Here is a 20,701-nt window from a genome sequence, read left to right on the forward strand (position 1 = left end):
TTCCGTACCATAAACTCCTTCCAACTCCTTCGTGAATAATTGAATACTATAGTCAGTAAGCACTATTGCTGTAACCCAACGTGGCCGAGCAATTAATAAAATAAAAATAAATAAATAAATAAATAAATAAAAAAAATAAATGAATTGTCAACAATAGAGAATACCACAGAGACAAAAATAAAACTGCAAAAATCTTATCAACGAGATTCAAACACATGTATTTCAATTTTCAGTATTCACAGAAATAAAAACCTGATGCTGTCCCATGGTGAGCACGAAATTCTCGCTAAAAAGTATCGCAAAAATGCTCGTCTAAAAATATGATACCTTCCTCATATTGGCGTTTCCCTCGAACCGACGTAAACTAGTTCAATCTGGAGCAGATGGCAGCAACCCATACCGAAGATGCATCAATTAGCGGAATTCTAATACATTACCCATTCCAACAGTCGATACGATTCGCTTGTCAGATCACGACCGAACAAATACAGAATACCAACCAAGCACCGCTCTAGGCGCATGATGAAATGTACCATTCATCCCACGGACAGCACCGAACCTCGCGTTCGGTGACTACGCTACGCTTTCAAATAAAATGTCGGAACATTGGTGCTGCTGAAAAATAATTAACACCCTCACGGTTCGAAGCTAATCTAAGAGCTGGAATGTTTTCCCCCGAAATGCTCTCTACCAAAACCTTCCTCAATTAAAGAACCAAACCAACACCTTTTGAGCGGGAGTTTGTGTGCGTGTTCAGCGATGCGTGATTTTTTCTTCATCCCGGCACCACACAGCACTTATGGTACAGGTGACCCACCAGCGAGCAAACCTGTCCATCACAGCCCGTCCTTGAGAGTGAAAGAGGCTTTTCTTTATTTAGTGTAGCTCAGGGGTTTTTTTGCCCTGGATTATGCGGTTGAGTTCGCCAAAACTGTACGGAATTCAAGATGAAAGTTATGGAATGTCGTTCCACCCACAGAACAGGCAGCTAACCGGGGCCAACCAACGCGGGATCGGACTGTGTGCATGCCAGCGAGTCCGAGATAAGTGTCAACGAAACAGATAAACAACGGTGTTCATCCCGAACTGCACGATTCGGGTTCGGCAGCTCGAATCGGATGAACGTAGCGACCGTGCGTTGCCTTGGTAGCATGGATTTTGTACACCCTGTTTGTGTATATAGTGCCGTGTAGGTACTGGCTACATGGCCACTTGTTGCTCAATACCTCTTGGAGCAGGTATTTTCATTACATTCATTAGCTCAGCATATGCACTCTTTGTCTGGGCGAAGGATTTTATTTCCACTTCGAAGCACCCGTCCTATGGATTGCTTTCGGAAAACTAAAAACATAGACTGTACAATGTGCTGGATATCATAGCATATTGTTCATGATACCTCGCTTACCTTGAAGCTCATCAAATCCTATGCCGCATCAGTGTTATACGGCGCCAAAGCATCATCCACATCGATGGAAACAGAATGGAGAACCGATTTCGCTCGCAAGGAAATGGTGAAAAGCGTTGCTTTACTTGCAAAATGACATTTGTGCCTAGCCGAAATGAAGTAAATCATTTCCCTAGGGTAAACAGAACGTGCCCGGCTCCGGCCACAACTGACCGTTCAGCTGTGTCCACGACTTTGGCAGTAGCGCGAGAAGTCGGGCCCACCCGGCTGCGCCAGGAAGTGCAAACATCGCCCTTTTTGTGCAGCAAACAGCAAACAGAGCGCGAAAAACACCCGTGACGCCATTTACGAAACGTTGTGCTAGATCGGAAAAGGTAAACAATGTTTGGCTCGCGAAGAGCTCGCTGGCTTTGAGCGGTTAAATAATGACCTGACAGAGGGGAAGCAAACAGCACACCAAGCTGGGCAACCAATCCAATCGCTCAGTCAAACAAACGCTCTTGCTAGCGTGGCAATCACAGGAACATTTTGGTGGATTTTGGTTTGGATGGTTATGATTATCAAAATGAGTCTCGAATAATGTTCACTATAAAGACGCAAAGTAAACAGAATATCTAGGTGAAAGGAACCTAACAGAATATCAGACACAAATAATCAATTCCTTGTTGCATCTCAAGATACGGTTTAATACATCACTGCACTGAGTGTGTTTGATGTAGCTGCAAATGACTATCGTTTCAAACATATACGAAGAATTACTTTTCAAATGCAACTCTATTGCTCCACCCACTTTATTGTTGAGGTTTGCACCATTCCTACATCGCCAGTATCGACATGTCTGAAAGAGTGTTCCCATCACAAGTATCGCTCCATCGATATCTCTGGTATACATTAAGGCATGAAAATCTTGTTGATTGACTCAATAGAAAATTGGTCTCACATATTTGTGCGTCAGCTACCAGGAACCAGTTTAGCTACGATAGAATGCAGGCTTATGCCCAATGAACTGAAAATAATGCGTATAATGTGTTCTCATGTTACTCGTGTCTCCTCGTAATTGTACCCAACGTCTGTAATTCACTCGGTGAAATAAGCAAAAACCTTCCAGATCGGTTGAAGTAAAATGTACTATATTTTAAACAACATAGCAAATACGCACATGCACTATCCAATAGAACAACTCACACAATGAGCGTGAAAACAGAAAATATAACAAAGAAAAAAACACTTGCTCTAAACTAATCCCTCCACCAGGACAGATCCAGCCTGGTAATCTCCGGTGCCGTACAATCGATCGGTCGGTTGTCCTCATGTGGCAATGCGAACGCATCCGGCACCACATGCATCTGGTGTGGATCACCCGCATTGGCACAGATCAACGACGCCAAGGTAACGCGCTGAATCTCCTTCAGCTGCGGCACCGTGAAATGTCCCGGATTCGTGTCCGGCCCGTTGCTGTAAAAGTACCGATCACCGCGCTGAAACTTCGCAAACTGATCCGCAATCAGCTCAGCAAACGTTTCCCCAACAACACCACCATCCACCGGCGGTTCCAGTATTCCGCCCACGTACAGATCGACATCGTCCGGGTGCGGGTACAGGGCGCGCAGCTTCGATCCCACTTCCGGTCCAAAGTCATCGAACGAGTAGGCACCGGGCCTGCCGCTTAACCGGCGATAGTCATTGTACGGTCGAACGGCATGGTCCCGGCCACGCTGGATGTTGATGGCGGCCAGATCGACACCGTGCTGTTTGCCCGGCTTCACGTTCAGGAAACGCGTAATGCTGGTGGAAAACAGCTCGTCCACGCTCTGCATTGGTTGACGCTGCAGCGACCACAGCAGATCATCGTAGAACGTTCGCTCGCGGAAGCGCGTGGGATTGAGAAAGGTAAGCCACGTCTCCACTGGACCATCCTGCAGGCTGAAAAGAAAGGGCGAAGTGGTATTACGATGCTGCGATTGGTGGATATCGCACGAAACGCTTACTCCAGTTTCGAGGGTACAGTGGAGTGTCCGAACCGGAATGCTGCAACGGTGAACTCGCTCGATACCGATGGGTTGGTGTGCGGACTGTAGAACTCACTGTACGTGCCGGGCACGGGCAAATGCAATCGATACAGCGACATGTACCGTGGACCAACCACCCTGGGCAAGTATTCACCGTAAGCAATGTGCTGCAGCTGAGCGATGACGATGCGGCGCGCCTCCTGGTACAGCGTACGATCGCTCCAGTGTGGATTGAGCTTCTGCAGCTGCCGGGCCAACCGGTTGTGCTCCCGCAGGAACAGCGTGTGTACCGCGACCAGCGAGATCAACTGGTTCGATCGTCCGTCGCCCGTCAGGAAGCACATTTCGGCCGCCGGATCACAAGCGTCCTTCGTGTGGTCGAGCGGTGGCAGCTCGTTGTGGAAGCGCCGATGAAACAGTGACTTCAAACGGCCACCTTCGAGCGCCCGGAGCGCGTGCGATTGCTTGCTGTCGGTGCCGTAGATGGCCGAACCATCGATGAAATGACTTACCGCGGACAACTGCCGCCCGTGACCGACGGAATGGCAGTCCCGCGTCGGTGCCACGGCCGAGCGCATAAAGTGCAAGCAGCGTACACCGTGCTGCGAGTAAAAGTCGTCACCGCTCGACACCGGAATAGGCATGCAGCCGGGAAAGGCATCCTTCACCCGCCCAGTCCCATCCTCCGTGCAGCATTTGGCCTTCGTTTTGATCGGCTTGTTGCGCGAGAAATCGTGCGCCAAGAATTGCCCAAACTGCATGAACAGTACGTTACACGTAGCGTGCGGATGGTGCAGATCGGCAAACAGCGTGGAGGACAGTTTGCGAGCCGATGGAAGATAACGACCATTGTGGGAGACTATCCGTGGCGCCCAGATACCGTCACCGTACGCGGGTGGCAGCAAACGCTCCATCGGGTATCCGGCTGCCCCCCAGAGGCTGCCGCCCGGTTCGATGTTGTTGCAGCGGCCATCAAAGCGACGATAGCGCGAGTGCCCTTTGTCGCACGCCGGACCTACCAAGCAGCGCTTTGGCCGCTGAAAGTATTCTATCGCCGATCCGTTTGAGCTGGAAATGATGAGAGAAGAGCAATTGGGATATTCGATCAAATGTCGATTCATTCATTGAAAGATTCGCGGCCTCAATTTACATGCTGTTGAGTGCCTGCCAGGTCAGCACATGCTGCAATCCTTGCCGCACCAGCTCCGGTGACAGCACGTCGTCCGACAAGGGCAACTCGCCGTGAAAAGTGGCCGGCGTGTCTTCCTCCGCACTCTCGCCGTGGGTGAGAAATGTTTCCAGCTCATGGTACGCCATTTTTTCCGCACGCCGTAAAAGTTGCTCCTGCTCATGGTACGGGAGCGTGGACAATAGGGACGTCGTTTTGGTGCCCACCGTATCGATGACCGGATGCATCCGGCAACAAATGCCAGCAAATTCGCCATTCATTAGCGCACACCGGGGCCAGTGAGAGCTTTCCCAGCGACGCTCGGTTGGTGGCCGAAGGTGCGGTGGCCGCGAAAGGTAACGGACGATGGCCATTCGATCGACATCCGGGCACTGGAGCAACCGCACGCAGATACTTTCCGGTGGACATTCTAAACGAGAGATGGTTGCTGTTGATGTGGGAAAAAAGCTTATAGTATGCATATTACTGGGAGTGAGAGTATTGAGCGGAAATTAGGTTTCTGACAATACATCATTGGGCTGCAACAAATTAGTATTTTTTGTAGAGCTTTTAACCATCAATCTGATGTTATTTCATGTTTTGTTGTACCAGGTATTTAAACTGATACTTTTATGACCGAAAAAGCTACACTGAGAGAGTTTCAGAACTGAAGTATACTGTTCTGCTCGTTACAGGCCGTTTAAGCGTTTCAATTTAACTCATTTAGGTATTTTACTAATTTATAAACCAATAAATCAGATTATCAAAGGCCCCTAGTGGCTTTTACTAGAGCCTTGATCATCCACAAATGTTGCACTTAACAAAATGAAGAAGAGCCTGTAATTTTTTCCCCTTTCTTTTTGTTTAATGTCTTGAACCAAATTGCTCACGATAGGCTTAATAATTGGTCTAACACGTGCCATGGATACGACCCGTAAATTTACCATTAAACCCATTCCGCTAAGATCTTCGATAGCTGTTTAAATGAACCAGAATTAACGATAATAAGATTAGATAATCCAATGCATTATTACAAAAAGATTTCTACACACCATCCCAAGGATAGGCGTAAAGATTAGCAGATAAGACGGTCGCCAAGAGCATCAATGGAATAGGAAACCGGTATCATGAGCAGGTTTCCTAAGAATTGTCTTGGCGTCTGTGTCTATTTGTGCCTCATGGTCAATGAGAGACATATACCCATTTTCTAACATTTCCTTTTGTTTTAGGATTACTATACTATGTAATTTCGAAAGTACAGACAATACCCTATCAACCCTGTACGTTAGTTCCAACAAATGTTATATTTTAATGGAATCTGCAATGCTAAAATATGTACTAAAATATGTACTAAAAATAAATTTGAAACTAACCTAACCATCGCAGTCCGAGTAAAACATTCATATTACATGATAATTTAACATTTCAAAAAATACAAAAAAAAAAAAAATTCATAATTTGTAAAACAAATAGATTTTTCAAACATACGCAAGATTCTGCCTTGCGCGGAAAATGGTTGTTTTGATTTTAATGGTTTTCAAACTTTTAATGGTTTCAGGAAACTTCCAAAAGTAATGCCAAACGTAGATAATAATAGATTTTGTACCTAGAAATTATGCATCCAATCATAAGTTTTTTTTAAGTCGCATGCAGCATTAAAAACTCAAACAGATAAGTTTTTGTATGGACAATAGAGTGTACTGATCGGAATTGAAAATAGCCCTCCCTTTGTGATTTTAAATTGTTCCTAGTTTCCTAGAGGTCTTACCCAAAAACTATAGTCTGAATTGAACAAAATACAACTTTCATTGTACAAAGTTCATTGTCAGCCAACTACCACAATTGGTTTCTGACTGTATTTATAACATTTCGTTGTATCGTTTCAAGACAGACTAAATCTCCTTACTTACGTTCATTTGTACCTCATACATCAACAACAATTACTACAATAGTTGGTTCAGTGTCAATTTCTAAAACAATACCTTTTTAAACTATAGCTTCAGTGATTTTTATGATACATACATGTTGTATAATACATCATAAAATGTTCCTTGAATTTCGTGTGCACGATAATAATTGATTTAATGTCATTCAAGCAGCCGTATATGAAATAAACGATTTCTTATTTTCTAGATCTTAAAGATATGTCTGGAGTTTACTTTCAGGGTCAGTAACATATGATGATTTTCTATATTGTTTGTGCACGAAGCGTCGATCCTAATGGAGATGGCCGTGCAATCTACATTGCTACAGAATTCGGTCTCTAAAAATTATAGTTGATGCCATTCATGATGCCATTCATCTATATATCGGGTGGTATGATCTCCACGTTCCAATCCGGTCTCATTCTGCTATGGGGGGTAATCCAAAAGTCACTGAAAGCCCAACCCCACTAGTGGTACAGGCAAGCCTTAACCGACAACGGTTGTTGGGCCAAAACAAAAAAAAAAAAAGAAAAAAATATCTCCACGTGCAAAATTGCTAAAAATTTTCGTGTAGACATAAACTTATACCAATAAACTTGTATTTAAACTTATTCACTCCAATTATATAATTCAAATAATATATGAGAAGTATAAACAATACAACGTAGGACCCATACGTAGGACTGACTATCCTGCTGTGGGGGGGGGATCAATAAGTCACTGAAAGCCAAGCCCTCACAGATGTATAGGCAGGCCTTGGCCGACAACGGTTGTTGAGCCAAAGAAGAAGAAGAACATATACAATACAAAATAAATCTATTGTATCGTCACTCTATAAAATGTCCATTCGTAAAAATAATTTAAATTTAACAAAATTGTGCAGTTTAATGTTAATAGCAAAATTAAATAAATTTCTTGTTATAAATTACTTATGTCGTTGCAAAACGGGCTACCAACTTGAATTAGTTTGACGTTTTACCTGCATTGTTTTATTTTTGTAACATAACTTTCCATAACTTTAAATTTAATTTCCAAATGTAGTACTATTTTTCTGCCTTTTCTACCACGTGTAACCATTAACAAGGAATCAATTTAATCCATATTCGTCATAATTTAGTTGTATTACGCAATTCCAATTACTCTGCACGACAACTTTTTGTTTCATTTCACTCGGGCATTGCACCGTTAGGTACTACTACTACTAATACACATACATCACATCTCCGTGCAAACAACCCGAACAAGGCACGTGCTGTCCATTGCTTACGCGTGCAGTACAATTTCTCCGAAGCAAGTAAGCCCGTTCCGGAATGAGGTTATCTAAATTTATCTTTGCTCACCAGCAAAACAAGCCGCTCAAGCACAAACACTATTGCAAACTAACAAATCGGCTTCATCGGCCGCACTTACTATTCGTTTGATTTTAACAAAAAAAAGGGAATCTCTTCCAGTGCCTGTGCATGTTACTCACCATTATCGGTGCCCTGTGCGAATAAATCATTCGTACGAGTGCCGTCACTGCTGGCCAGCGCTTCGGACGTGCAAACCAATATCACTAAGCAGAGCGCTACGGTGTAATGTTTCATTTTAAGGAAAATTGTTCCTCCCAGATCGTTGGAAGCCATTAGGCGACGCAGCGTTATTGAATTAGTTCCACAGCAGCGACGCGGAGAGAACGAAAAAGGCCATTAATTAAGGCACGATAAAAGACGAACGTCACCAACCACACGACCCTTGATATGGACCAGCGGTGCTGGTTCGTTGGCTTGCAGAACTGAAACTGGATCGGCCGCTGAAGATTGGTGTCGTTTTATTTTTTGTTTGTTCTTCTTCTTTTTTGCAACAACTCATATGACGCCTCGGCTAAAGGACGTCTAATGGTGAAGACCGACCAGCAAAAAAAAACATCGGTCAATTTATGTCATTTGCGTCACACAAAATCGTTGGTTTTTTTTTTTTTTTTTTTTTCAGGGATAATATGAAAATTTCCTTTTTTGTATAATTTTTCACATTTTTTCTTCGTTCAAGCAAATAGTTAATTTAATATAATTGACATTCCATGTCTAAATTAGATCTAGATCTCGGTCACACTTGTCAACTAAAACGCTGCGTTAGCCCGTTTCCGGCCGTTCCACGTCACCAGGATCGGTTCCGCCTGAAGCTTCCGGCTCCCGGTTCCCGGTCAGTGCACCGATCGCTGCAGTCACGTACGCATCGTCAGCATCATCGCCGTCACGATGCTACCCAAAGGTGTGCTTTCGTTTTTAGTGTTAATAGTTTTAATACAGCACTTTGCAACCGTGCAAACCACCAACGCTATCGAACGACCGTCCGCGCTCGCAAGCCAATGTACCTCGTCCCACGAAAGCTGTGTCCTGCGAGTGATGTGCGAGGTTGAACCACGTGCCCGCACAACACTCGTGCCCTGCCTTACCGCTGACGGGTTGGAAGGCGTGTGCTGCAGCGTTGCAAGGGAAGGCAAACAGCGCAAAAAACGTTCACTGCCGTTTGAACTGACGCAGGAGCTGTTCCAGAATGCCGTCGGCGAGGGACACCGCGTCTACACCCGGAAGCTGGCAAACATCGACCACCATCGGGAGGTTATGAGGGGTGGCTCGGTCGACACGTTGGTGCGCCAGTTTCACGCACCACCCGGTGAGCCGCTGGGCGCCGAGGATCCGACGGCCTACGAAGACATGTTCGTAGCACGATCCTTTGCCAATGCGCTCAATCTAAGCGTAGCCGAGCGGCTCGACCTGCCCGAGCTGACCCTTGACCCGGCGCTGCGTCGCAAGCGTTGCCTTCCGCCCCGGTCGTGCGATCCGCACGCCCGCTACCGCTCGCTCGACGGGTCCTGCAACAATCCGGTTCCGGCGCGCAGCAGCTGGGGTGCGGCCGGCTATCCGTTCGAGCGTTTGCTGCCGCCCGCCTACGAGGACGGCGTGTGGGCGCCGAGAGTGCACTCGAGCGTTTCGGGCCGGCTGCTGGCGAGCGCGCGCGACATTTCGGTAGCGGTCTTCCCGGACGTCGATCGGCGTGATCGCAAGTTCAACCTGCTGCTGATGCAGTTCGGCCAGTTTATGTCGCACGATTTCACCCGCAGTGCGAGTGTTCGTATAGGTGCGTGAAGGAATCCCCTCCCTATTATCGCTTTTGTTGAATTTAAAGATTGACTTTTTGTTTCTGTTTTCACAGGCCAGGAAGAGGTACAGTGCTGCAACGCGGAACACTCGGGAGCGCTGCGCGGCGAGCAGGCCCACTTTGCCTGCATGCCGATCGCCGTCAGCCCGGCCGATCCGTTCTACTCTCGCTTCGGCATTCGGTGCCTGAACTTTGTGCGGCTGGCGCTGGCCCGCGACGGCAAATGCCGGCTCGGGTACGGCAAGCAGCTGAACCGTGTCACGCACTTCATCGACGGGTCTGCCGTGTACGGGTCGAACGAAGCGCTAGCCGCCTCCCTGCGGACGTTCGAGGGCGGCCGGCTACGGAGCAGCTTCCCGACGGGCGAGGAGCTGCTTCCGTTTGCCCGCACCCGAGCCGCCTGCGAACCGTGGGCCAAGGCCTGCTTCCGGGCGGGTGACGATCGAGTGAACCAGATCGTTTCGCTGACGGAAATGCACACGCTGTTCTTGCGCGAGCACAACCGCGTCGCCACTGCACTGGCCGCCCTGAACCGACACTGGGACGACGAGCGGCTGTACCAGGAGACGCGACGTATCGTCGGAGCAGTGATGCAGAAGATTTTCTACAACGAGTACCTGCCGTCGATCGTGGGCCATAGCAAGGCACGCCAGTACGGTCTGCTCGACAGCCACGGGGAGCAGACGGACTTTTACAGTCCCGATGTGAAGCCGGCCGTTTTTAACGAACTGTCTGGGGCCGCTTTCCGTTTCGGACATTCAACCGTGGATGGAGCGTTTTTGTAAGTTCAATGCATGATCTCGATTGTTTTCCAATCTCATCAATTGACACTCTCCTGTCCACCAGGATCCAGCATCGCCATCGCCGCACGGAGCTGGTACCGATTCAGGAAGTTTTCCTGAACCCGTCCCGTCTGCTGCAGCGCTCGTTTTTCGACGACTTTCTCTTCTCGCTGATGGATCAGCCGCAGCAGCAGCTGGACGATTCCATCACGTTCGGGTTGACGCGGTTGCTGTTTGCGGGCCGCAACCCGTTCGGTTCGGATCTGGCGTCGCTCAACATACAGCGCGGCCGGGATCACGCGCTGCGCCCGTACAACGACTACCGGAGCTGGGCCGGCCTGGAGCGACTCACTAGCTTCGAGCAGTTCGGTCCGGTCGGTGCCCGGCTCGCCAGCGTGTACGAGTTCCCGGACGATGTAGACCTGTGGGTGGGCGGACTGCTGGAGCCCCCGACGCAGGATGGGGCACTGTTTGGCGAAACGTTCGCCGCCATCATTAGCGAACAGTTCGCGCGGCTCAAGTTTGGCGACCGGTACTACTACACGAACGGGCCCCGGACCAATCCGGGCTTCTTTACCGGCGAGCAGCTGCGCGAACTGAGCAAGGTGTCGCTCGCCTCGGTCATCTGCGCCAACCTCGACCAGGCGGACGGGTTTTCCGCGCCCCGGGATGCGTTTAGACAGCCGAGCGAGCATAACCCGCCCGTCCCGTGCCAGACGCTGGTCGGGATGGATCTGACCGCCTGGAGGGGTCACTAGCCGGGTGGGGTGAATTGTTTTATGTACTGCTTTGTAGTATGGCAGGGTGTATTTGTGTAGTTTCGTGTTTTAAATGAGTGTTTCTGGAAACACTATTTTGTAGTTTGTTGTGTTGTGTTCGAATAAAAGATGTGCTGCAGCGCACAACGTTATTAAAAAGCAGACCATTTGTTCTATGCTCGATTGAATAACTTAGTTTTGCGTTTGAAATGGTTGAAATATTGAGCATATGTTTTACTAGCCATCCAGTTTATGGATGAGTGATTTGATATTCATTGACTTTATTCTGCCAAACCATTTACTAGGGCTGGAATCCAAAAACGAATTTTGTTAAATATGTTTCATTGATTTCATGAAAGACCATCATTTAAGATGCATAATGTTTATGGATAGTATGACTGTTTCTAGATAGATTTCTGCATTGATTAAACAAGTTTTTCTGTTCTTTTTAATAGCATTTTTCCAGGTTTCCAGGACACCCTTCTATCCAGGAATTGCGTTGGTATCATAACTTACGAATGCGTGATTCGATATCACTATAATAATCCATAGATACTCTTTTATTTACCCTAACATTCATTCTGGCGTCGAGTCGTTATCGTATATTTTACGTGACAACATTTTTTTCACAAATATTTCAGGATGTTTTGCGTTACGCAGTGTAGCTTGTTATGTGAGAGTTTATTTTCAATTCTGTTTTTAGTCCATGCAAAAAATAGATTACATGATTCCACGCCAAATTCTACAGCTTTGGCGTAGGAGCAACACGATTGGTGCCGTTTCTCCTAAACAGATAAATACTTGGGCAGACCAGAATATTTTTAACGAAACAGTCACGTTTTTGTACCAAAAGTTAATGTCCTGTTATTGGTTATGCAAATGAAATGTAAAAAGAGTGAGAATTTACATAAAGAATTAGTTTCAGTTTCAGATTGCTGGGTGCGCATATTTAATAAAAACAGATCGCTAGTGTACTATGCTTATTGCACAAAAGAAAATGTCGATTTCTATAATCATTTCTCGTAATAAAGAAGACGATGCATATCTCGATTTAGGTCTACCATTTTCAAACTGGATTTTTGGCAGATAGATGAAGAGCTACAAACATTTGCACACAACCAGACACCTTTTTACTGTATGACATCTAGTACAAATGAACATTTTCATCTGCTGCTGAAGAACAGGTAGTTAACGAGATATGCGGAGCAACATCACAACATCGTTAGGCTCAAAATCTTTGGTCACAAAAACCTTGATCTTAAATTTTTTGGTCGCAAAATCCTTGATTGAAAAATCCTTGGTAGCAAAATCTTTGGTTTCAAAATACTTGGTCGCAAAATCCATGGTCAAAAACTCCTTGGTTGCCCAAGTCTATGTAGCAAAATCCTTGTTCGCCACCTCCTTGGTCTTAATCTACTTAGTCGCAAAATCCTTGGTAGCAAAACTCTATAACGCAAAATCCGGGGTCAAAAACTCCTTCCTTGCTAAAGTATTGGTAGCAAAATGCTTAGTCGCAAAATTTTAGATCACATTTTCCTTGGTCACCAAATGTTTGATCCCAAAAGTCTTAGTCGCAAAAACCTTGATCGCATCATTATTGCTCACAACATTCTTGGTCTTAAAAATCTTGGTCACAAAATCCTTGATCCAAAGGCCGGGCTACATTGATCGTACTCGCTGGTGTACTTCTGATTTTCACTAGCGCATCTAGCGGCGGCTGACCGAAGCATTTTGCCAAACAATTTGGAGCCGCTCCAGAAAATACGTTATTTTGCCATGTTTTTTTACTTTAACTGGACTGGAAAAGCTTTGTAATTGATAGATAAACATATTGTGCAAGTATTTCAGCCATTTTCGCATAAAAAAACGGTGAAAAAATAACTTAAATTTGAGATCCGGCATGATCATTCCCTCGACGACCAAAAAAAGCTTCCACCAGCTTCCGCCAGATGCGCTAGTGAAAATCAGAATTACAGGCAGTCCCCGAGATACACGGTACCTCTTATACGCGGATTCGGAGATACGCGGTTTTCTAAATTTGACAGTTCTTTGAGCAAATTGTACTGATTTGACACATCCATTGTGAAATACCAAATAATTTCCGTATTGATCGAATGTAAAATACCATTTAAAAAGGTTTCAAACTGTTCAATTCATTAGAAACATATCAAATAATAAATTTGGTGGCTAAAACCATACCCTACTTGCAAAATTACACGAAGATTAATGATATTTTGGCTGAAAATTACGAGATTCGACTTACGCGGAAATTCGAGATACGCGGTATTTTGCGGCCGTTTTCGGTCCCCATTAACCGTGTATCTCGGGGACCGCCTGTACACTACGGAGTACGGTCAATGTAGCCCGGCCTTAAGAATTCTTGCTCGCAAAATCATTGTTCCCAAAATCTTTGGTAGAAAAATGATTGGTAGCCAAATCATGTCACAAAATTGCCACACAGACGTAGATTCCACAAACGCAAAATTTATAGACGCAAAATTCATACACGCAAACTCACAAACGCAAAACTCACAGACTCAAAATCTACGGACGCAAATCCACTCGCCTTTAAAAATAGTAATCGATGAAGGGCGATAAATAATTTGATACAATTTTGCAAAGATTTGGAGAGCTACTTAAAAATTTAGCCACTTGTTGTGTAATACAGGGTTTCTCACGATTTATTGGTCAGTTCCCATGATTTTTTTGGTGCGTTCCCACGATTTTTTGCTCGTATCCCTTAGATTTTTGGTTCGTTCCCATAAATTATTGGTATTTTCCGAATGGATATCAATACAATTGGACCAAAAAAATCTTGGAAACGGCCAAAAAATTGTGGGAACGCACTAAAAAATACGGGAACCCACCAAACATTGATAGGAGCCAACTAATAAATCGTGGGAAACCCTGCATATTGAATACCTGTTCAGCATCGAAAATAAACCTTCATTTCGAATAAAAACTGAATTCATTTTAAAATAATGAAAAATGTATGCAGAATTATTGTCCTCTTAGAAAATCCAAAATACTATTTCAATCCGATTTTGTTACTTTGTGTCCCGCTTTCGTGTCATGAATTATGTCTGGTCAGCCAAAACTACACTTTGACCACTCACATATCGCAAAGAATAAAATAAAATGTTGAATATCTTACTTACTTACTAACATTTCCGACACTACTCAAACTGAATGGTTATGAAACAAGAAAACACTTTTAGAACGAAATACTCTTTCACTGTAGGACAGTTTTTACTTTTATGCAAAAAACGAAGACAAAAAAAAACTTATAAAGATTTTTGAAATGGAATGGAGTTTCATTTGGCTCATTAAAAAAAATCAAACCTCTTGAACGTATTAGATTTTAGCTCTCTACTTTTCTAAAATTTATACATCAGTCTTAAATGTTCAAAGCTTTAGCATAGGTTGAATCTGCAACCGATTTTTGAAAATTTAAAATATTTGTCGAACTCAACTGCCTTTTATAAACCACCACAAAGTTTTTCGGAGTTTACAAGCTCCCGAGTTGAATTCTTGCGCGATGAAATGTCATTGTCTGCGCCGTTCGCTCAAATCAACGTAAAATAAGACCAGAGCCGAAGACAGTGATCGTCGTTGCTGATGTAGGACGGCCGTAAAATTAGTATTTTCCGTTTAATACACCGTGAAGTGTGTTTACAATTACGTTCAAACGTTTGCCGTTCGAAAAGTGAATCAAAAGCATCATCCCAAGTCCAAGCAGGCTATGGCTGCAGTGTTGTCGCAGCAATCTGCGCCATCCGCTCAGCTTTGCGGTTTTACGCCCGACTTGTTTGGCCGCATTGCATTCCGGTAAAGGGAACGTTCCTCCTAGAAGGTGGCGTTTGAGTACGGTGCATTACCGGTGCATTGTGTTGTGTTGCAGTTGGTGTGAAAAAGATTCCCCAGTTGGTGAGGAAATCGGTGAAAACAGCGTTCGCAAAATCGATGTCACCCGTGGCAACCGTACAGCGATTGGCATTGGTTCCGTTGTGTAGGTAGCGGTAGCGCTGGTAGCGCAAGTGTGTGCGTGCAGGCGCGTCCTTACACGTGTAAGCAAGCGTACGCGTTCGCTGTGTGTAGCGTCGGCGTGTGCTAGTAGTGGTGTAAGGTTGTGTGCAGCGAGTCAATGGATTCCGTTTGCATTCCCTTGTGTGTTTTTTGTCTGCTTCAATAACAGTATCCAGCGAAGACAACAAGGTGTGCCACGACGGTGAAGCGCCGTGTTTGTTTATCGTGCGATCAGTAAGGTAAGGCGATCAGTAAGGTAGCTTGGGTGATGTGGTGTATTGAAAGGATGCAGTGAAAAGTGCAGCTTTTTGTCCGTTGCTAAGAAGAAAAGCAAAGCATTCCCAAGCACAGCGTTCATCAAGTGATCATACAGCGAAAAAGGTGAAACTGCTGGTGCATTTTCTACACCAGCAAGCATAGTCGTGTTGTGTATGTGTGTGTGTGTGTGCGGGTCTGTGAAAAATTGTGCTGCAGCATCATCACAAGCTGTGCCAAATCAGCTAAAAAGTTTGAAAGAAATTCCATTATTTCGCGTCATTTTGTTCGAAGGTGAACAGCTCTTGCAAGAGACCGCTTCTCTTGCTGTGGCGTTTTCACACCGTTCAAAGAGTGCCGATTGCATCAGCAGGCCCCGTGGGTCGTGATCTGCCGTGTGTGTAGCCAAGACGAGAGCGTGATCGATTATCTTCCGCACTTGATCGACGTTGTGGCAGTGTTGGTTACACTGTGTGTTCGTCCAAGTGTGTCCGAGATTCCACGGAGAGCTGCTCATTTACATTCCATCACACATTCCTCCACCGTCAATGCCACCGTCGCCGTTCGGAATAAGTTAAGCAGGTAAGATGGGGAGAATTTATTGCATTTTTGCGCAAATCTAGCCCTTTAAGGGTGCTTTACTATTCTAATCGTTCATATCGTTCTACCTGTTGCAAATGAATCTCTATCTGCATGTTGTTTTACCTACTTTGACGTCAACTTGAATTGATAATTCGCTTAAATGCGTGTTATGCTTCTCATGTTGCTGCTGATGTTAAGCCTGTAGGACCTGTTTCATACCGCTGTTGGCATCTTCCATGTTGGCCTTGCTCGGGGAATCTTTAATTCTGTGCACAAAGTGGTTTCGGTGAATATGCCTCCTCTATCAGGAAGGAAAACACAGACGCTGCAAACAGGTTTTTATGTTTTGGTTTCGGTGTGGCGGTGGCGGTGCCACCTGCCTGCCATGAGCGGCTACACAAGCGTATTCGCAGTTGTGTGAAGTTTGAGTTTTAGGTCACCGATTTACGTTTTTGTTGTTTTCGGGCGCAATTTCAAGGGCAACCTGTGCCTGTACCCTGTAAGCTTTGTTCTACATTTAAAGTTTTGTTTGTGTGTGTGTTAATTATAAGCGTCGGTGTCAGATTAAAATGTTGCCATACATTAAAGCTAAATTATATATTTGTATCAACAATCGATAATGTTATCAAGAAGTTTTTAAATGAGTTGCAGAAAGTTACACTTAAGGTATCATCCATAAAATACGTAAGATGAAAAATAACTGCTTTGATTCTCCCGTTTTGTTTTTGTTGTTGTTCTTTTTTATAATCAATGGTCTTTGTTACATTTTGAATTCTTCTTCTTCTTCATTTGTCACAACAACCTTTGTTAGTCAAAGCCTGCCTGTACCTACCGGGGAAGTAGGCTTGGCTTTCAGTGACTTATTGTAACCATAGCAGGATAGACAGTGCTACGTATGGAGGCACGATCTATTATGGGCTTGAACCCATGACGGGGATGTTGTTAAGTCGTACGAGTTGACGACTGTATCACCAGACCGATTGGCCTTACATTTTAAATAAAATGTCCTCAAATTATTTTGTTGGATTTTATTGAAAATATATATTATTCAAATAAATAGATAAATATATTATTATTCAAATTTTAATTGACAGACAACAAATGAAAATAAATTGCATGATCAATCTATTTCATATTAATATGACATTTTAAGTATTTACAGCATCTCATGTTGTTTTATGTAACAATATATCGAATTCCCATGCCGATATGTAACGAATGATAATAGTAGAAGATACTCATCTCTTGTGACGTTACCTAATTTGTGGATGGTCCCTGATGGATTATTCGCAGTTAGAGGTTTTTTTGTAGTAGTAGTGACTTGGTCGGTCATGTTACGGGAGGTGCATATTTAATTAAAAACAGCCACAAAAACTGATGAGAATTCTATATGACGGATCTCTCATATAGGATCTCATATATTGTATTAGAACTGAGTCAAAGTAGAAATCACCCAACGGTCTAGCATACATTGGTTTATCTATCCATAATTTGATGTATAATATTCATCTATAAAATGCTCCCCTTATTTTACGAATATGTGCAATCTCAGCTAGAAAAGAAAAGGAATTTTATAGATTCACTAATTGTTAGTCTGCATCTCCACCTAAATGTAAATTCAATTGACGGTACTGTGTATCAAGCAATGCACTTAACCATCTGTAATTGTTGGAAGTAAACGTCGACTTCAAAAGTCCATGGTTTAAGCTTGTTAGTCGTCTGATTAGCACCCGGCCTGGCTGGTTTGCTGGTGGATCCGCAAACAACACCCATCTTCCCTCGAGAACAATTGCACCAACAGTACACACAAGCAAGAACACCTGTGCAGCTTGGTATTCCTTCGTGCGCACGTACACCAACTTGAGCAACAACGGGAACGCGCACTCCGAAGAACTCCAAGCTTGCTCCCTTCCCTCAAGAATTGGATAGAAATTGCAGGAACATCGAAACGAAGATATTGGCGCACACAAGTACAACAACCTTTTGCGTTTTGTTTCACTCCCCTTCCGACTGGTTGGCTGGCTGGCTGGCTGGCTGACTGAATGTCTAACGTTTCCCGGGCGATGGCCGGGATCGCGCGCCCATTTGCTGCACTGGACCGGAACCGAAGCAAAAACGCTGTGGTTTTGTGCCAACCGCCCACATTCTGTTGTCCGTCCTCCCCTCTTGGGACGGAGGGTAAGCAGGAAAAGCTGATACCAGCGCTTGGCGCTTGGCTATGAGACAAAACGAAAAAAAAACGATCGCGAAGATCGTGAAAAAGAGTGTCCATCCACCACCAACCCCCGCGAAGAAGTGTTGGAATAGTAAAAGGAGAAGAGAACGAAAATACCGCTGCGCAATAGGCTAGTGGGCAGGGAAGAGGGCTAGGGAACGGAGCTATGGAAGGGAAGGGTGACGGTGTGCTGTGGTCAGGCTTTTTAAAAACGCATTCGAAGCAGAAAGCGAAAAACGGGGTGTAAAAGCGACCGGGACGCGAGCGAGATAGCACTATAACGGGGCTCTCCCCCGTTGCTCGTTCGGTGACTCTTTTTCGCAACACACACACACACACACACACACACACACACACACACACACTAATAGGGCCGTTAAAGAAAGGGGAATATTGTGGAGGAATGCGTGTTGGAGAGGGTGTGTGAGTGTGTAGGGCGTGAGTGGACGTGCACGTCGCTGGCAATGTGGTAGTGCACTCAAATGATATGATCATCGTCATCGTCATCAGCGTCATCGACATCGCCGCCATCGAAGGCAGCCCTGAGTGCTCACCCCACCACAGTGTTGTGCCACTTGTTTGGTTGCTATGGAAGTTACTTGACTCTCGTACGCGCGCACGTACTCACACACCGAGAGACCCACCTGGCTGTGCGCAGGTATGCGTGAATACGGTCGTCAAGGCACCTCGTTGCGTTGTGCTTCACACACAGGCTGAGGAGAGTTGTTTGAGAACCCCTAACGACGTTGTAGGGCAGTGGCAGTGACAGCAACGGCACCGACACGGCAGGCTCTGGAACGCGGTGCGAGCGGTGTTCGTCGCTCAGTTTGGTTCGAGCGACCGTCGACGCCAGGTGAGCCGTGTGCGTGTGTGGTGCGCCCCGATAGCTTGTTGATCGGATCGTGCAATCTCGTCCAGTGCGGGGAAGAGCTGTGTGTGTAAGTGGCAGGAAGGTGCGTGTCTCGCTTGGCTGTTAGATTAAGGTTCGCGAAAAGAAAGCAGATACAGGCGCAGAGTGTCGCGCTGCCGGTGTGTGTGTATTTGTGTGTTTGGTATTATCCTTCTCTCCTGATGTGACGCGCCGCGACGACGAGGATCGTAAAATGGCTACCCTCGGAGGAGGTACTGTTTGATTCGCGTGATCATCATCCCCGGTGTGGTGTACCTGTGTATCGCCTTTTTTATTCAAGGTGTACAGGGATCTGTGTCCGTCTGTGTGTGTGTGTGAAGTGTGATTCTCTTTCAAGGTTCTCTGCGTTTTGCGGTACATTCCCCCCGACCGCTCCGCAGCATAGAAAGACCCTCGAGGGCGTTGGGTTTGGGTAAGCGAAGGGAATTTACCGAAAAAAGGAAACAAATATTTTGGAAGGTTGTACATTGTCCCCGTCCAGACATGCACCCCGAACGCCGTGCCATTTGAAGGGGTCTTGTTAATTGTTCTACCTTCGTTTTAGTGCGGTGTGTGCGCGGTGTGACAATCGTCGAGGGTCCGTTGTGCGCGAAGATGCTGTATGTATAGATGTGTATGTGTGTGTAATAAATATCTTTCATTTTTTACAACACGACAAGTCCCATTGCATGTTCCCGTGTTCGCGAACGGGCAAAGAAAGAAGGTCCCTTGTATGTGTTCCCTCTTTCTTTCTCTCTCCTTTTCTGCCGTCTCTCTTGGTGCGCTAAAAAGTGGCTCCGCCTGTAGGTGCTTACACGTTGTTCGCCATAGTATGATTTTTCGCCGTTTTTTTTTTTTGCTCTCTCTCTCTTCTCTCTCCACGCAGTTGCAGTAGGGTGTAGTGCGGGGTATATCTGCGGGGTGCGATAGTGCTATCCCCTGCTTTGGGCAATAAAAGATTAGGCAAAAAAAATAATTAAGCCCCCTTTTGGCCAAAAGATGACGGCAAAGTAGAAGGCCTGGTTTGCGAATCTCTTTCGTGTGTGTGTGTCTCATCTCTGCAGCTTGAAACCGGTGCGAATAAAAGAAGTCGCCAGCACATCGTTGTAAAGAGTGAAGACCCCTGTGTGTTTGCGTATATGGGAGTGTGTGTTTGTGTGTGATTGTTGCAAAAATAGTAACAATAAAAAACAAGGTGCCTAAAAAGGCACACCAAATTAAAAAAAAATCTACGGTTGACCTGCTCGAAGGGTAAGAAAACTTCGCCAAGTCGTGGCGTGCGGATTGTGTGGCCATTACTGCATCATGCGGTGACGTAGAGTTGTGTGTTGTGCTCTCAATAGTTGCTCTCAAGCGTGAGTGAAACTTCATTCAACCTCGAAGAAGCGAGAAGAGGCAGAAAAGCGCCAGAAAAAAAACAAGTTATTACAACTGCCTGGTCGCAAACGGATTCCGGGGGGCCGTGAATCAACGGCAAAGAGCACACGCCTGCATTCCAGCGAGACAACAAAGAGGAACAGCAAAAAAGACACAAAAAAAACAGATC

The 20,701-nt window shown here is 45.4% G+C and overlaps 3 protein-coding genes across 7 annotated transcripts in view; 2 read left to right on the forward strand and 1 right to left on the reverse strand.

Annotated features, from left to right (window-relative positions):
- Positions 1-2,534: 2,534 nt before the first annotated feature.
- LOC120953048 (chorion peroxidase-like) lies at positions 2,535-8,323 on the reverse strand. Its single transcript, XM_040372715.2, has 4 exons — positions 7,979-8,323; positions 4,565-5,030; positions 3,394-4,482; positions 2,535-3,328 (listed from the first exon to the last, which is right to left on the reverse strand). Exons 1-4 carry the CDS (start codon positions 8,130-8,132, stop codon positions 2,644-2,646), a joined length of 2,394 nt encoding a protein of 797 aa, XP_040228649.2. The 5' UTR covers positions 8,133-8,323; the 3' UTR covers positions 2,535-2,643.
- A 339-nt stretch (positions 8,324-8,662) lies between these two features.
- LOC120952696 (chorion peroxidase) lies at positions 8,663-11,350 on the forward strand. Its single transcript, XM_040372154.2, has 3 exons — positions 8,663-9,627; positions 9,703-10,429; positions 10,495-11,350. The coding sequence occupies exons 1-3, from the start codon at positions 8,745-8,747 to the stop codon at positions 11,186-11,188; spliced, it is 2,304 nt and encodes a 767-aa protein (XP_040228088.2). The 5' UTR covers positions 8,663-8,744; the 3' UTR covers positions 11,189-11,350.
- Positions 11,351-14,754: 3,404 nt separating this feature from the next.
- LOC120953002 (afadin) overlaps positions 14,755-20,701 on the forward strand; it is a 63,475-nt gene continuing 57,528 nt past the window's right edge. The window contains exon 1 of one of the 5 annotated variants that reach the window (XM_040372642.2): positions 14,755-16,051. The gene's annotated coding sequence lies outside the window, so the exon portion shown is untranslated. Of the gene's footprint in view, positions 16,052-19,035; positions 19,220-20,701 lie in introns of those variants that run through there. The other 4 variants (XM_040372644.2, XM_040372640.2, XM_040372645.2 and 1 more) reach the window with 4 other exon arrangements.

This window comes from Anopheles coluzzii, chromosome 2, assembly GCF_943734685.1.
Source record: "Anopheles coluzzii chromosome 2, AcolN3, whole genome shotgun sequence".
Lineage (NCBI taxonomy): Eukaryota > Metazoa > Arthropoda > Insecta > Diptera > Culicidae > Anopheles > Anopheles coluzzii.

Bases quoted from the DNA above. Each gene is read 5' to 3' on its own strand.
- LOC120953048 (XM_040372715.2), bottom strand. From the start codon at position 8,132: ATGGCTTCCAACGATCTGGGAGGAACAATTTTCCTTAAAATGAAACAT. The intron at 4,483-4,564 runs GTAAATTGAGGC...CATCATTTCCAG, and splicing joins TGGCAGGCACTCAACAGCAT to CTCAAACGGATCGGCGATAG. The intron at 3,329-3,393 runs GTAAGCGTTTCG...CTTTCTTTTCAG, and splicing joins ACTGTACCCTCGAAACTGGA to CCTGCAGGATGGTCCAGTGG.
- LOC120952696 (XM_040372154.2), top strand. From the start codon at position 8,745: ATGCTACCCAAAGGTGTGCTTTCGTTTTTAGTGTTAATAGTTTTAATA. The intron at 9,628-9,702 runs GTGCGTGAAGGA...CTGTTTTCACAG, and splicing joins CAGTGCGAGTGTTCGTATAG to GCCAGGAAGAGGTACAGTGC. The intron at 10,430-10,494 runs GTAAGTTCAATG...CCTGTCCACCAG, and splicing joins ACCGTGGATGGAGCGTTTTT to GATCCAGCATCGCCATCGCC.